A 17,522-nucleotide genomic window follows, 5' to 3' on the forward strand; every position below is an offset into this window, starting at 1 on the left:
GGCAGAAACCTGGAACATAAGAGAGGAAGAGAGGAGTTTGAATGTGTTTGAGATGAGGTGTCTGAGAAGTATGATGGGGGTTACTAGGCTGTATAGTGAGAAATGAGGAGGTGAGGAGGAGAACAGGGGTGGAAAGGGATTGGGAGATAGGGTTGATGAAAGAGTATTGGGATGGTTTGGACACATGGAAAGAATGAGTGAAGAAAGACTAGTAAAAGAAGTATGGAAGGCAGATGTGGAGGGAGTGAACATGAGGGGACGTCCTAGGATGAGGTGGATGGATAGGGTGAAGGGGGCTTTGGGGAAGAGGGGAATGTCTGTTGAGGAAGGACGGGAGAGGACAGAAGACAGGGGTGAATGGAGAATGGTTGTATATGGATGATGTTGTGATGCATGAGGTGGAATGGACAGGGGGATGGGGGGTGAGGTAGTATGTGTGAGCAAATTTTGATGCAGCCCAAAGGGATTTCTTCCCATCTTTTCCTTTATGCATGGGGGGACGGAGAGGGGGGGGTCACCGATTTAATGAAGCGCCCTTGCTGGGGATGTGCTGTGTCTTGCGACACTGCTTCTGACTCAGGGCAGTGGACAAGGTGCAGGGATGACCCGTCATCCAGGAGGTGCTAAGAGGGAGGGTGGAGGGGTGTGGAGTATTCAGGGATGGAATGGGTGGGAATGATTTATGCCTTTTCCTTTTTGGCTACCTCCCTTGTAAGGGGGAAAAAGCCTTGGTATATGTATGTATCTAAGATTTCCATTCCTTTCATAATTCTATAGATAGTTGGTAGGTCTCCTCTTTCCCTTCTTTGTTCCAGAGTTGGTAATTCTAATTTGGACAGTCTTTGTTCATGTCATTTTGGAAAGAGTTGGTGCCAGTTTTGTTGTTGCTCTTTGTATTCTTTCTAATTTTTTTATATTCTTTTTGGTATTGGGTGTCCATAATGTTGCTGCGTACTCGAGTTTTGGTCTTATTAGTGTAGTTAAATTTTTTTTTATCATTTCCTTGTCCAAATAGACAAATGCCACTTTAATTGACCTCAATAAATTGTAGGTTTCTCCCTCCGACTATTTCATTGATATGCTTGTCCGGTGTCATGTCTTTGCTGATCATCACTCCAAGGTGCTTTTGTGTGGATCTATTTTATAGTACAGGTGGCATGTTTTTATGTTTGATTATGGAGCTACCTTTCTTGTGTGATTGTATAATATAATGAGATGGGTGAATAGGGTTCAGGGTTTAGCATAGAACTGTGTTCAGATAATTTTCATATTATACCCGATTGTTTTTTGAGCATAGGTATCAAGGTGCTTTTGGGCATCCCATCATTCTTAATGTTTTATTTTATACAATTTGTAAAGTGTTGGTTTGTTTTACTGACTGTTGGGAACCAAGCTGTGGAAGCATAGCCAAGTGTGTTTTTTATCCACTGTTTGCTATGATTGATTGATTGATTTATGAAATTTTTGGCTCGAAGGCCAAGCGCCGGAAGTTTGCTATGATTAGTTTCTTTATGTTGTCCAAAGCCTGTAATTAAGACTAGTCTTAGTAGGTTTACTGTCATATCTTTTACATAGCATTTATGGGTTCTTTACCTATGCAAAGGTTTGGCCTATTTGCTTTTTCTATTACATGTTTCATGGTTGTCTGAAGTCAGCAATACAAGTGATATTTTCTGGGGTGAGATTTCCATTATATCATTTCCAAGTCTAAATAAGCTTGGGTGCTAGCTGCTGTTATTTACTGTACTGGGTTACTATCATTAGGTCATCTGCACAGGTGAGTGGATTTATGTTGTGGATCTGTTCTTTGGAGATCACTTATGAAGAAGTTAAATAGCACAGATGAGAGTACTGCTCCTTGTGGAACTCCAATCTCTCTCTCTCTCTCTCTCTATATATATATATATATATATATATATATATATATATATATATATATATATATATATATATATATATATATATATATATATATATATATTTTTTTTTTTTTTTTTTTTTTTTTTTTTTTTTCCCTAAGAAATTTTGTTGTTTTGGGTTACTCTGCCCTGTATGCCTGCAAGACATTAGCTATTTCTGGTTATAAACACCTGTCTTTAAGATCTTTTTGATTGTATATCTGGGAACTTTTTTAAAGCTTTTATGAATCTGGAGAAGGTTTATGACAGGGTCAAAAAGAACACATGGTAGGTATTGCAGATGTATGGGATAAGGAAAAAATGGCTAAGGGTAGTGATAGAGCTTATGTTAAGGTCAGAAATGGTGAGAATGAATAGTTTGAGATGAAGGTCAGGCTACATCAGGATTGTGTACTATCACCATGGTTGTTCAATGTGTATATGGATGGGACAGTACAGGAGGTAAATGCAAAGGTGATACGCTGGGGATTGGAAATGGTTAGTGTGAGTGAGGGGAAGTGGGATGTCAGCCACTTATTGTTAACTAATGACTGCACTTGTCATGGGGTCAAAGGAGGATCTAGAGGAGTTAATGGCAGAGTTCTGGAGGTTATTGACAGGAGAAAGTTGAAAGCAAATGCAGATAATAATAAGGTGATGAAATGTATTAGGGGAGTGGGCAACAGTGAGTTAGAGATGCCAAAAAAAGTGGAGAGCTTTAAGAGTTAGGGTCACATGTACCAGGAGTGGAGGTATTCTGTATAGTGAGGGAAGCAAGTAAATGTCTTGGAAGAGTGGAAAAATGGCACAAGCACTAGGTATCAAGGGACGAATGCAGAGAAGACTATGTGAAGGGTGTGACTGTCCTTACAACACTGTATTGGGCAAATACTTGGAGTTTAAGGTAGGTAGAATAAGAGATGGAGAGCTGGGTTGGATAGGGAGCTGGTAGGTTGAGTTGCCCAAAAATTATAAGGATGGTTTCGGCATATGGAGAGAAGGAGAGAGGAAAGAATAAAAAATTAATGTGGAAGGCAAAGTTGGATGGAATGAAGTTGAAGGGAAGACTGAGAATGAAATAGATGGATGGATGGATAGGGTGAAGGGGGCTTTGGGTAAAGGGGTATGATTGTTGAGAAGGGAAGGGATGAGGCAAGAGATAGGTTGGAGAATGGCTGTGAATGCATGATAAGTTGATGCAGTCTGAAGGGATTTTTCTTTGTCATCTCAAATTACTAATGAGTGGATAAGGGGAAGAGGGTCACTATGTAATGAATCAGTGGGGTTAAATCAGTTTCAACTGGCAGGTCCTGTTTCTGACCTAGGCAGTGGATGGGGGCATGAATGGCCCTTAATCCACATGGAGCTACAATAAAAGAGAAAACTAACGAGTATTGAATGGATGCGAGATGAGCGCATGCCTTGGCTGGCTACTTCCCTTATATGGGGGAAAAGGCATTTTGGCATCTATGTTTTCGTAGGTATATACTTGTTTTTTCCATTACCTTGGATATGGTAGATAGTAGCGAGACTGGTGCAAGGTTTTTAAGTGGTTTGTTTTATCTTTAATGAGGGTATTATGTGGGCTCTTTTCCAGATTGTAGGAATTTTACTTTACAACTAGGAGTGGTTGAGGATATCAATTGATGCTTTTCTTACTTTTGGACTGAGGTGTTTTTGGTGAATGTTTGAGGGTTTAACTGGTCCTTCAGTATGGTAGTTTTTTTTAATTGCTTTATTGCCCGCTTCCACATCTTTGTTAAAGGAGAGGTGGCATTTATATCTGTCTTTTTTTTTTATTTATTCATTTTCATTTTATCATTCTTTTAAGATGGCTATCTCTTGTGTGTAATTGGGTTGTATTTACTTTCCTTTTTTTTCCCTTTTTTTCTATAGCCTCTCAGAATATGTCTTGTGCTTGCCATGTGAATGATTAATGCTATCTCACTGCTCTATGGATCCTGTGCTGAAGGTCTTTAAATTTTTCTCTATTTCTTCAGTGGATTCTTATGAATTTACATTTATGTTCTCTTGAAAGTTGGTTATATTTTTCTTTTTAGTTTGATATCTTTACTAGGAAGAGGTCTGAGGAAAGATCATCATGTATGGTTTCCAATGTTGTTTGTGTTTTGAGGGAGGGTGAATACAATGTTATGTCATGGAAAGTTGTTTGTTGGTAATGTTGAGGAGGTTGGTGGGGTGGTTCCTAGAGTTTATGTTTAAGTTAAGGAGATGTTCTAGTATCATTTGTCCCCTTCAGTCTATTGTTTGCGTGTTCAACCAAATTGGGGGATAACCAATCAAATCACCTACTAGTATATGGTTTGTGAGCAGAGTGGTTGGAGTTGATGGATGTAGCCTAAAAGAACTGATGTAGTGGAAAGTATATAAATATTTATGTTGCAAGTAATTTTCCCTATTTGTGTCTAGATTAAGATTATATTTGTTGTCTATCTATATATACCAAGAGCTTTTTCCCCCTTATAAGGAAGGTAGCCAAGTCAAAGGTACGTACCTACTCCCACCTATTCCACTGCCCTTTCCCCCCACTCATTTTAATTACCAATCACAATTAATAGACTCTACAACAGAAATGCAGAAAATTTTTCTGCATTTCTGTTGTGATGTCTTTTTGTTGTTGTTGTTGTTGTTGTTGTTGTTGTTGTTGAAAGGTATACAGTTGTGTATAAGTGTTATAAATCCACTGTTGTGTAATTAGTGAATGTGGATTGTGTAGACTGTGGTGTTAGTTTTCCTTCTTGAATTAGAGCTCTATGTATGTTGTTTCTATGTAGAAAATGACCCAGCTCTAAGTGTTTATAATTCAGTTTGTTTATTTGTGATATGTTTTGAATATGGATTTGTGTTAGTATGTTTTTGGGATTATATGGGGATGGAATGGGTGGAAGTGGATTCTATACCTTTGTTTTTTGGCTATCTCCCTTGTAAGGGGGAAAAGGCTTTTGATATATGTATGTATCTATGTTTTTGGGTGTAAAAATTGTTGTGTGATTATTGTAGGTCCAATTCTGGTTTTTGTTGATGAGTGTTGTACATATGAGGAGGAACCATAAGTGGTGGTACTTGTATGTGTTGCATTTGCTGAATGTGCATGAAGTTTTGTATATATTGGAGGGCAAGTGTATGGGCTTGGGCTTCTATGTCTCGAGAAATATAAGGTGGTGATGTGGGAGGCCAGACACCTCCTTATGAGTAAAAAAAATATAAATAAATAATTTAAAGAGGAGGAAATAGTTGAAGAGAAGTGGAAAGTGAATAGAGTGAGTTTTTAGACCTGATCCAGAGAAATGGTCTCAAACTCAACAAATTTCTTTTTCCTTGGAACCTCTTCCTTGCTTCTCTGGCAGGGAGGCTAGACAGGCTGAACACTGCATCTCTGTGGTAAGGGGAGGATGGGTAGAGTATTTCAAGGATTTACTGAATGTGAAGGTTAGGGAAGGTTTGACTGTGGCAGTGAAAGATGCTAGGAAAATGACTGTGATGGGTAAGGAGAATGATAGGGCTATAGGAAAAGAGAGGCAAAAACCAATGAAAGCAGTAAAAGCTGATGAGGCACTTGGGTGAGTGTCAAGTGGAGTGTCTTAACAAAAGGAAAAATTGTTATAGTGGATTGGCTAGTGAGATTTCTTAATGTGTGCCTTAGGGAGGAAAATGTTCCAATGGACTAGGAGTGCATGTATACTTTAATTCCAGTATACAAAGGAAAAGGGGACAGATATGAATGTAGCAGTTTTAGAATGATCAGTCTCTTAAGCATAGTTGGTGAGGCATATGGGGATTTGTTAATTGAGAAGATTAAATAAGGAAACAGAGGGAGTGACTGGGAAAGAGTAATATGAATTCAGGAAATGAGGGTGGTGTATGGATAAAATTTTTGTAGTGTTACAGATATGCGAGCAGCTTTAGGTAAAAGGTAAGAATTTCTTTTGTGCTTTTATGGATTTGGAAAAGGCATATGACAGTAAGGTATTATGGCATGTATTTACCTAGTTTACCTAGTTGTAATATACAGGAGGGGAGCTATGCTCGTGGTGACCCGTCTTTGTATCTCTCCGCATCAAGTTTTATCTTAAAATCTTGTATAGTGTTAGCACATACTGTTTTGTTGTCTAATTTGTTCCATGTATTTATTGCTCTGTGTGGGAAACTGTTTCTTTTCAAGTTTTTTCTATAACTATCCTTTTTCAATTTTTTTCCGTGTCCTCTTGTTTTACCATTGTCCCACATTAATAGGGGTAAGTCTGAGAGTAGTCAAAATCATTTACACAAGTAGTAAAGACATATATGGATGGGGTGGTGCAGGAGGTAAAAAGAAGGGTGTTGGACAGGTGTTGGGGCCGGGGAGAGTGGAATGATGTGGGAAGTAAACCAGGGGTCGCTGAGTCAAAGGAGACAGTGAAACAGTTGGTGATGAGTTTGGGAGGGTATATGAGAAGAGAAAGCTAAAAGTAAATGTGGGCAAAAGTAAGGTTATGAGATGTACAAGGGAAGAATGTGGCAATGAGTTTGAATTTAAAAGGAAAAAGGTGGAAATGATGAGCTTTAAGTATTTCGGGTCAAGTATGGCAGGGACTGGATTAGTGGACTTATGGGTGAATTACAAAGTTAAAGAAGCAAATAATGGAATTTAAGGTGTTATGAGAAATAGGTACCTGGAGACGAATGCATTTAAGACTGTACAAAAGAGTGATTGTACCAATGAACATTTACTGACCCAATTACTGGGGTTCTAGTCCTCTTCCCAGACCCACTTATATCTCAACTTTTCATGCAGAAAAATAAAGAGTGAGGACCCCTAATCCTTACACTCTGTACCATTTAGTTGTCTTCTACAACATGCATGGAACTGTGGTAAAGGCATTCTTTTCTTCACCGCCACAGAAGGATTATAAAAAGAAGAGATAGTCAAATAAGTGGCAAAGAATAAGTTTGAGGAAACAAAATAAAGTACAGAAAGCAGTAATACAAATGCATTTCAGCATTAAATTTTGAATAAAGATTTTACTCAAATTTAAACAATGATGTGCTGCTTTGGTGTGTAGGGGTATCGCAAAAACAGTTCCTCAAGTACTTACTGCATATCATTATGCAGCCAGTACCCCCCAGTACACATACATGATAAAAATCTATATACTGGCACTATCGCCACTGCTTGGCTTCAAAGGGGTTACTTAACATCCTCTGCACCCATATTTAAATGGCAAAGTACTCCTGCTATGCTATTTATCTATATATATTCATAGATCTGGTGCTGACCATGAAGTCAAACATGATATGGAAGAAGATAGGACTGGTTCCTCAATTCATATTTCTATTTCACTGAGGGTCAAGTGGCCATTATGACAAGTATTATACAATGCCAAAATGTGGGGATAATGCAAGTGCATAAAATAAAGAATAAAAGAAAAATGAAAAAATAAATATATATAAATACATATTTATTATATGTTCATAAATATATGTAAATATATATTTTGAAGAATATATGTTTACATACAAGTGTGTATTGTGTACTGAAAATATGAATGTATATCATTATTGAATATATCTTTCCTTATTCAATAGTCTTGTTCCACTGTATTTTCAAGCCTGAAAATAAAAACATTCTTCACAAAAATGGTTCATCCATATGCATTCAATAACATCCGACATAAAAACCTAACCCTATTCAGTTATGCTTCAATGTCTATAAAATACAAAAGCTTCAATATTCCCCATCAAACAACGTTCCATTTGCCATACAAGCGAGGCCTCCGGTTAACTGGTTCGCGAATTATTCAAGTCTTCAGGGGTGAGGTAGTGGAAGATGCATTCTGGAGTGAACTTATTTTCAGCAACTAATGTTGACACAGTTTCCCGCCAAAAGTCAAAACTTATTCCCGAACTCTGTTCAAAGGGTAAATATTTAATTAAGAAAAGCATATACAAGAAACCTATAAGATATTTAAGATATTTCAGATGTCTAACAATGCAAATATCACTTTGCTTTCTACAAATATGAAAACACAATATGGTACCAAAACTGAAAATCAATATATAAGCAGATGTCAGATCTATTTCAAACAACTTAAAGAAAAATCAAATACATTTATATTCATGTGTGTTCAAGCAATCAAAAGTAGACATGTACATATATTTACAAAAAATGTACTTATCTATGTTTTATACAATCACAATTTTAACATTACATCACTTTTCCCAACACAATTTTTTATAAAGTCTCTTAATGTTAATTGTGACTAGATTTATATATATTTGTCTGCATGTACATGTTCCTGCTTTCCCAAATAACATTTTGAAAATTTTTCTAAGTTTTACAAAGCCAGTTTTGTTGTACATTAATCTTCCTTCTCTATGTTTCTCATTTCTTCTCACAACATTTTGTTCCTTCAGTTCAAACTCTATTAGTATGTGGTCACTCTTCCCAACTGGTGTCTTATAATTTATTTCTTCTACAATTTCAGGCTCAGAAGTGAATATTAATTCTAGTCTCAATGGTTCTTCGTTGTGTCTGTATCTAATGTTTTCTTTCACCCATTGAGTCAATGTATAATCAATGGTCAGAACCAGTAGGACATTGCCCCAGAGTTCCTCTCCACCTTTTATTGTCAATTCTTCCAAATTTATTTCCTTTGCATTAAAGTCACCCATAATTACTATGTTTTCTCCATATTTCAGTGTCTCAGTATGTGTGTTGATGAGCATGCATTATTTAGACTGTAGACTAAACAAGAACAAAATGCTTCAATAGACTTACCCTTTGCAGTGTGTTGCAGTCCTTGTCTTTGTTGTGCAAATAATGTGTTTGCCAAAAGAGTAGTAGTGACCTGAGATTTGGAAGCAATTGTGGTTCAGCATGTTTTCTCAACCCCTCTAAATATAATGGCAGCTCTGATCTTCGATGCCCTACCATCAGGATGACTAGCGATGTGTTCAAACAACTCACATTTTCCTACAGAAAATCCAAGAAACAGAGTACATCAAAATTACACAAATTTGATTCCTGTGAGAAATAAAGTATGCATCAAACCCCTGATATGTTAACACATATGGTATCTGGTTCTCCTCCATTTTCCTCATTCCTCATATATTCCTCATATGTATATACATATAAAAAATCTTTTCTGACATTAAGAATATAAGTTACATGCAAAATATTCAAAATACAATGAAGACTCGAAGGCTTGAACTTCAAACTATCAGTGGAATTGTGTTCTTATATTTTCACTGTTTCTGTTATTGCATTTATATATTTTCTACCATAACAATCACTATGTGGGGGCATACACCAAGGAAGTACATCACTTCACATCACACATACATACCTGTGTAAGTGTGGTAACATTAACAGTTTTGATGAGCCTGACCAGAAAGTCAAGCCGTTGAGCAAATGAAGCCACATGACTTAGCGTGTGCGACACAGCTGCATACTGCATTGGGTAACCACCCTCACTGGTGAAGCGGTCATGTGACAACACCAACGAACGAACCAGCATGTTGGAGTCAACTAAATTGTTTCGCACCAGCCGGAACAACTTCTTCTCCTAATTTACGGAGAGAAATTTAACAATTAATGAAAGATAGGAACAATAAATTCAAATAACCACTGAAAAAAAGGTATATAATTTATTCTGTAACTCTAGTTCCTCTAGATTTCCAATACTGATAAAAATTCAAATACTCTTTATTGTAGAAGGCTCATGGGACTTAGTTTTTTTTTTTTCTTAGCTGTGCAATTAAATATCTAAATTTAATCTACCACATAGGTGCTTATGAATTTTATGAGAGCTTTCATGTAGATGTACATCAAAAATAGTAATCAAGGATTTTATAAGACTGAGATTAGGAATATATTAATATACATAAATATATATATATACACATACACATACCAAAGGCTTTCCCCCTAACAAGGGGGATACCCAACAAACATACATATACATATACCAAAAGCTTTTTTTTTTCCTTACAAGGGAGGTAGCTAAAAAACAAAGGCATAAAAACCACTCTTACCCATTTTATCCCTATCACATTCCACTCCCCTCCACCTTCTTCCCTCCCTCTTATCTTGACACCTCCTGGATGACGGGTCATCCCTGCATCTTCTCCACTGCCCTAGGTTAGAAGCAGTGTCGCAAGACACAGCACATCCACAGCAAGGCCGCTTCATCAAATCGGTGACCCCCCTCTCCGTCCCCCCATGCAGAAAAGGAGAAGACGGGGAGAAATCCCTTCGGGCTGTGTCAAATTTTTCTCACCCATACTCCTTTTCCCCCCACCTCCCAGCCATTCCACCTCATGGATCACCACACCATCCATATACAACCATTTTCCATCCCACCATACTCCACTCCCATCCACCCCCTCCCTCCCTCTTATCTTGGCTCCTCCTGGATGACAGGTCATCCCTGCATCTTGCCCACTGCCCTGAGTCAGAAACAGTGTCCCAAGACACAGCACATCCACAGCAAGGCCACTTCATTAAATCAGCAACCCACCCTCTCTGGCCCCTCATTCAGAAAGAGAAGACAGGGAGAAATCGCTTTGGGCTGCATCAAATTATTTTTTCACACATACTCCCTCACCCCCTATCCCCCACCCACTCCCTTCCATGCATCAGATCATCCATACACAACCATTATCTATTCACCACCTATCTTGTCTTCTTCTGTCCTTCCTCAACGGACATTCACCTTTTTCCCAATAACCCCTTTTACCCCATCCATCCATTTCACTCTTGGTTGCCCCTCATGTTAACTCCCTCTGCCTCTGCCTTCCACACCTCATTTACTAATCTTTCTTCACTCATTCTTTCCATGTGTCCAAACCATCCCAATACTCTTTCATCAACCCTATCTCCCAACTCCCTTTCCACCCCCATTCTCCTCCTCACCTCGTTTCTCACTCTATCCAGCCTAGTAACCCCTATCATACTTCTCAGGCACCTCATCTCAAACACATTCAAATTCTTCCTCTCTAGTGTTCCATGTTTCTGCCCCTATACAGTTCTGTTGGTACAATTGCTCCATATAATCTCTTCTTAGCATCCATTCCCAAATGTCTATTTCTTATTACACATACTCTGAAAGTTTGGTCATTATTATCTTTGAGGTGCAACCACTTATATTGTAAAGGCATATAATATTAGGCATGGCAAGAATTGTAACAATGCAGACAAATGCAAGCTACCCTGTATTAAGATTAGGAAAATGGACAAGCATATATCCTATTCTATGTGATCCAAGAGATTAATATTCTAATATTTATTTCTGAAAGGAGAACATGAATAAATGCTCACTTTAACCAACCTGAGAACTGCATTATAATTTTCATTATGGTACACCAATGAAATTATAATATAAGAAATACAGCAGATACTGACAATTAATGTAGTGGTATCAAGTGTTTTTCACTTAACTACCTGACAAGATATATATTCAATCTCTTTACACTACACATTATAAAAACCTACTACTTTATCAACAAGTGGCAAGCATGACCCTTCATTCCTAAGGTGTGTGTGTGTGTGTGTGTGTATTTACCTAGTTGTACCTAGTTGTATTTTACGGGAAGGGGAGCTATGCTCGTGGGGTCCCGTCTTCATATCTCATTTTATCTAAACTATTTTTAAATTCATGTATTGTTTTTGCACACACCACTTTCTCATCTAACTTGTTCCAACTGTCTATTGCTCTGTGAGGAAAGCTGTTCTTTTTCAAATCTCTTCTATAGCTGTCTTTTTTTATTTTCTTTCCGTGTCCTCTTGTATTTCTGTCATCCCATTTTATCAGATTCTCTCTATCAGTAATTTCTATGCCTTTCATGATTCTGTAAATAGCTATCAAATCTCCTCTCTCTCTTCTTTGCTCTAGTGTCTGTAGTTTAAGTTTTTGTAGTCTCTCTTCATATGATAGTTTTGAGAGTGTTGGTGCCAATTTTGTAATTGCTCTTTGTATTCTTTCAAGTTTTTTTATACATTTTTTTGTACTTGGTGACCATATCGTTGCTGCATATTCCAATCTTGGTCTTATCAGGGTGATTAGGATTTTCCTCACCATTTCTTCATCCAGGTATGTAAATGCCACTTTGATTGTTCTTATTAAATTATAGGTTTCTCCAAAAATCTTATTTATATGTTTCTCAGGTGACATATTATTCATAACAATGACTCCCAGGTCCTTCTCATTTTCTACTCTTTTTATTCCTTCTTCTCCCAAATTATATGATCCTGTTATTCTGTTTTTGCTTTTTCCAAATTCCATTATACTACACTTTTTTGTATTGAACTCCATCTCCCACTTCCTACTCCATTCTTGTACTTTATTTAGATCTCTCTGTAGTGATTCACAATCTTCTTCAGTTTTCACTCTTTTCAGTAATTTTGCATCATCTGCAAAGAAGCTCATATAGCTTTCAATTCCTTCATCCATATCATTAATATATATAGCAAACATTATTGGGGCCAGAACTGTTCCCTGCGGGACACCGCTTATTACTTCATTCCATTTTGAGTGCTGATCTCTTATCACTACTCTCATTTTTCTTTCTTGCAAAAAGTCTTCCATCCAATTTAGCAATTTACCTTGTATTCCTCCTTCATATTCTAATTTCTTAAGCAGCTTCTTATGTGGTACTTTGTCAAAAGCTTTTTTTAGGTCTAGAAATGCACAATCAGCCCATCCATCTCTTTCTTGTATTATATCTATTAGCCTTGAATAGAAACATATTAAATTGGTGACGCATGATCGTCCTTGTCTGAATCCAAATTGCCTTGGATTTAGTACGTTGTTTTTTTCCAAGTATTTTACCCATCTACTTTTGATAATTCTTTCACAAATATTTGCTATTGTACTTGTTAGAGAGACTGGTCTATAGTTGGTAGGTTCTTCTTTATTTCCTCCTTTATATATAGGTACTATATTTGCTTTTTTCCAATCTTCTGGAACTTTTCCTTCTTTTAAGGAACTGCTTATTATGCTATGTACTTTGTCTGCCAGTTCATTCCTGCATTCTTTCAGAATCCAGTTTGCTATTTCATCTGGCCCATGCGATTTTCTGACATCAAAATTACCCAAGTGTGTCAATATTTCATTCTTTGTTACTTCTATTTCTTCCATAGGGGGGACTTTTTCTTTCCACTCAATCTCTTCAGGTTGTATATTTTCCCTTGTAAACACTGATTTAAAATGTTTGTTCATAATTTCTGCCATTTCCTTTTCCTCAGTGTATTCAACTCCTCCTTGTCTCAATTTCTCCAAGTCTTGTTTGTTTTTCAGTTTATTGTTTACAAATCTGTAGAATAGTTTTGGTTGATCTTTACACTTTTCTATAACATCTTTTTCATATTTTCTTTTTTTCTCTCTGCACTTTTGTACATATTCATTTCTATAACCAGTATATATTTTCCATTTTTCAGGTCTTCTGTGTTTTTTCCATCTGGTCCAGGCTTTGTCTCTTTTGTCTTTTAACTCCCTACAACTTTTGTTGTACCAGCATTTTACATATTCTTTTTCTTGTTTTTGTCTTGGGACATACTTTTCCACTCCTTTTTTGTAAATTTTTGTCAAAATATTCCATTTCTCTTCCACTGATGTTTCTTCTTTGTATATTTCTTCCCAGTTTTCTTGTTGGAAGAATTCTCTTATTTTATCAAAGTTTGTTTTTTCATACATCATTCTTCCTTTTCTATATTGTTCATTTCTTTTGATATATTTTTCTTCATTAAGTTCCAGTTCAATCAATATGTGGTCACTTTTACCTATTGGTGTTTTATATTCAATCTTGTCCACTATTCTAGGTTCAGATGTAATTATTAAGTCTAGCCTCGATGGTTCTTCTTCATTTCTATACCTAGTGTTCTCTTGTATCCATTGTGTCATTGAATGGTCAGTAATCATCTCAAGTAGAGCATTTCCCCATGAGTCATCACCACTCTTTACTGTCATTTCTTCCCAGCAGATTTCTTTGCAATTAAAGTCGCCCATCATAACTATTCTTCCTCCGTCTTCCATTATTTTAGTTAATGCTATCTTTGTGTCCTCTAGCATACTTTTATATTCACTCTCCTCCCATGAGGCTGTTTTCGGAGGCACATAATTGATCACAAATTTTCTGCTCTTCTTATCTCTGTCTTCCACTTCTATCATAATCATCTCTACTGTATTCTTTCCATATATGACACCTTTCACATTTATATCCTTCTTAGTCAGGAACATAACTCCACCCCCTTGCTTTTTCTCTCTGTTTCTAATCCAATAATTGTATGCATCATGTCCTACACTGTTGGGTGGTAGTGGGCCTTTTAATTTTGTTTCTACAATTCCCATTATGTCCAGTTCTTTTTCTTTCAAATAATCATTCAGCTCATTCAATCCTGTTATTAATCCATCTATATTTGTGTAAGACACTCTTAGTTTTCTGCCACTTCCATTGTGTTCTCTGTTTCCCTTATGTTTTTCTTTTGTGTGTCGAACTTCCTTAGTTTCATGTTCACTACTCTCCAATAGAATCTCTCTCTGACTCCGTTCTGTTCTCGTTTTTTGTCTTAGCTTCCAGTCTTTTCTGCTTTTCTTCCTCTCTTTCCTCTTTATTCATTTCTCTTTTTATCCATATATTTTTGTATTGTTCACTTGTTGCTAGTTTCCCTGTTTTGGATAAGATATTCTCTGCCGTTGTTTGTGACTTGAATTTAATCTTAATTGGTCTGGTCTTGTCTGTGCTATACTTTCCGAGTCTAAATTTCTCTTCGATTTGTTTCATAATTCCTGGCTCATCTTCCTGAACTGATTCTAGTAATTGGCTTACTTTTTCATTTTCCTCTTTGATTCTTGTGGTTCTATCTGTGTTGTGTTTCTCTTCCATTCCTAATATAATTATACATTTCTTCTTGTCTGCTAAATCCCTTACTATATTCTCCTTTTGTCTCATCACTTTAATAACTGAGTCTTCAGTATGTTCTTTCAATTGCTGTTTGACTATGTCAGTGAATGAAATCTTATTTCCTTCTTGGGTTTGCTTCCAATTTTTACTTTCTTTAGCTATTGTTTCTCTGTTTTCTTTACTATTCTTCTTCAATTCCTCATTCTCCCCCTTTACCTCTCTTAACTGTCTTTTTAGTTCTTCTATTTCATCAGTTAATTTTCTATTCGCCTTTTCCAGTTCTTCCAATCTTTCAACCCTTTGTAAAATGGTGTTCATATGACCTAACCTACTCTCCAAGTCCTCGATCACCTTATCAACCTTCTTCTCTAGTTTTGTCAGTCGGGGGGGGTTTGTGTCCCCCCCACTCTCTTTAAATCCCTTGAAAATATTCTCATCACTTTCTACTGTATTGTTCCTATCTATACTTCTAATCTTTACATTCTTATTAGACATTCCGTCGTCCTCCAGCTCGTCTTGTGGTCTTTTGTTTACTTTTCGGCGGTCTATTTGGACCAAGTCCTCTACTTCCTCATTACCTTCCATTTTCCCAGCAATCCCTCCCCTTCTCCTCTTTCCTTACTTTCCCACTACCTCACGAGCAATTTCCCCCCCCCCTACAAATACAAAAAGGCACTTCTCTTTGCGTTGGTATCCACAATCTGCACTTTTCTTCAGAGCGTTCTTCAAGCCGTCCGTTCGTTGAAAGTGTGTGTGTGTGTGTGTGTGTGTGTGTGTGTGTGTGTGTGTGTGTATTTACCTAGTTGTATTTACCTAGTTGTATTTTACGGGAAGGGGAGCTATGCTCGTGAGGTCCCGTCTTCATATCTCATTTTATCTAAACTATTTTTAAATTCATGTATTGTTTTTGCACACACCACTTTCTCATCTAACTTGTTCCAACTGTCTATTGCTCTGTGAGGAAAGCTGTTCTTTTTCAAATCTCTTCTATAGTTGTCTTTTTTTATTTTCTTTCCGTGTCCTCTTGTATTTCTGTCATCCCATTTTATCAGATTCTCTCTATCAGTAATTTCTATGCCTTTCATGATTCTGTAAATAGCTATCAAATCTCCTCTCTCTCTTCTTTGCTCTAGTGTCTGTAGTTTAAGTTTTTGTAGTCTCTCTTCATATGATAGTTTTGAGAGTGTTGGTGCCAGTTTAGTAATTGCTCTTTGTATTCTTTCAAGTTTTTTTATACATTTTTTTGTACTTGGTGACCATATCGTTGCTGCATATTCCAATCTTGGTCTTATCAGGGTGATTAGGATTTTCCTCACCATTTCTTCATCCAGGTATGTAAATGCCACTTTGATTGTTCTTATTAAATTATAAGTTTCTCCAAAAATCTTATTTATATGTTTCTCAGGTGACATATTATTCATAACAATGACTCCCAGGTCCCTCTCATTTTCTACTCTTTTTATTCCTTCTTCTCCCAAATTATATGATCCTGTTATTCTGTTTTTGCTTTTTCCAAATTCCATTATACTACACTTTTTTGTATTGAACTCCATCTCCCACTTCCTACTCCATTCTTGTACTTTATTTAGATCTCTCTGTAGTGATTCACAATCTTCTTCAGTTTTCACTCTTTTCAGTAATTTTGCATCATCTGCAAAGAAGCTCATATAGCTTTCAATTCCTTCATCCATATCATTAATATATATAGCAAACATTATTGGGGCCAGAACTGTTCCCTGCGGGACACCGCTTATTACTTCATTCCATTTTGAGTGCTGATCTCTTATCACTACTCTCATTTTCCTTTCTTGCAAAAAGTCTTCCATCCAATTTAGCAATTTACCTTGTATTCCTCCTTCATATTCTAATTTCTTAAGCAACTTCTTATGTGGTACTTTGTCAAAAGCTTTTTTTAGGTCTAGAAATGCACAATCAGCCCATCCATCTCTTTCTTGTATTATATCTATTAGCCTTGAATAGAAACATATTAAATTGGTGACGCATGATCGTCCTTGTCTGAATCCAAATTGCCTTGGATTTAGTACGTTGTTTTTTTCCAAGTATTTTACCCATCTACTTTTGATAATTCTTTCACATATTTTTGCTATTGTACTTGTTAGAGAGACTGGTCTATAGTTGGTAGGTTCTTCTTTATTTCCTCCTTTATATATAGGTACTATATTTGCTTTTTTCCAATCTTCTGGAACTTTTCCTTCTTTTAAGGAACTGCTTATTATGCTATGTATTTTGTCTGCCAGTTCATTCCTACATTCTTTCAGAATCCAGTTTGCTATTTCATCTGGCCCATGCGATTTTCTGACATCAAAATTACCCAAGTGTGTCAATATTTCATTCTTCGTTACTTCTATTTCTTCCATAGGGGGGACTTTTTCCTTCCACTCAATCTCTTCAAGTTGTATATTTTCCCTTGTAAACACTGATTTAAAATGTTTGTTCATAATTTCTGCCATTTCCATTTCCTCAGTGTATTCAACTCCTCCTTGTCTTAATTTCTCCAAGTCTTGTTTGTTTTTCAGTTTATTGTTTACAAATCTGTAGAATAGTTTTGGTTGATCTTTACACTTTTCTATAACATCTTTTTCATATTTTCTTTTTTCCTCTCTGCACTTTTGTACATATTCATTTCTATAATCAGTATATATTTTCCATTTTTCAGGTCTTCTGTCTTTTTTCCATCCGGTCCAGGCTTTATCTCTTTTGTCT

At 36.6% G+C, this 17,522-nt stretch overlaps 1 protein-coding gene across 2 annotated transcripts in view; it reads right to left on the reverse strand.

The window, feature by feature from the left end:
* Nucleotides 1-4,396: 4,396 nt before the first annotated feature.
* LOC143036789 (short transient receptor potential channel 4-associated protein-like) overlaps nucleotides 4,397-17,522 on the reverse strand; it is a 48,749-nt gene continuing 35,623 nt past the window's right edge. Inside the window, exons 14-16 of one of the 2 annotated variants that reach the window (XM_076204532.1) lie at nucleotides 9,245-9,463; nucleotides 8,677-8,871; nucleotides 4,397-7,805 (exon numbers count right to left, since the gene is read on the reverse strand). In XM_076204532.1, the coding sequence (XP_076060647.1) occupies nucleotides 7,677-7,805; nucleotides 8,677-8,871; nucleotides 9,245-9,463 (543 nt within the window). In that variant the 3' untranslated portion in view covers nucleotides 4,397-7,676. The remainder of the gene's footprint in view (nucleotides 7,806-8,676; nucleotides 8,872-9,244; nucleotides 9,464-17,522) is intronic. The other variant, XM_076204531.1, reaches the window with a different exon arrangement.

The sequence above is a fragment of the Oratosquilla oratoria genome, chromosome 21, assembly GCF_046742065.1.
Source record: "Oratosquilla oratoria isolate Oo_2021 chromosome 21, ASM4674206v1, whole genome shotgun sequence".
NCBI lineage: Eukaryota > Metazoa > Arthropoda > Malacostraca > Stomatopoda > Squillidae > Oratosquilla > Oratosquilla oratoria.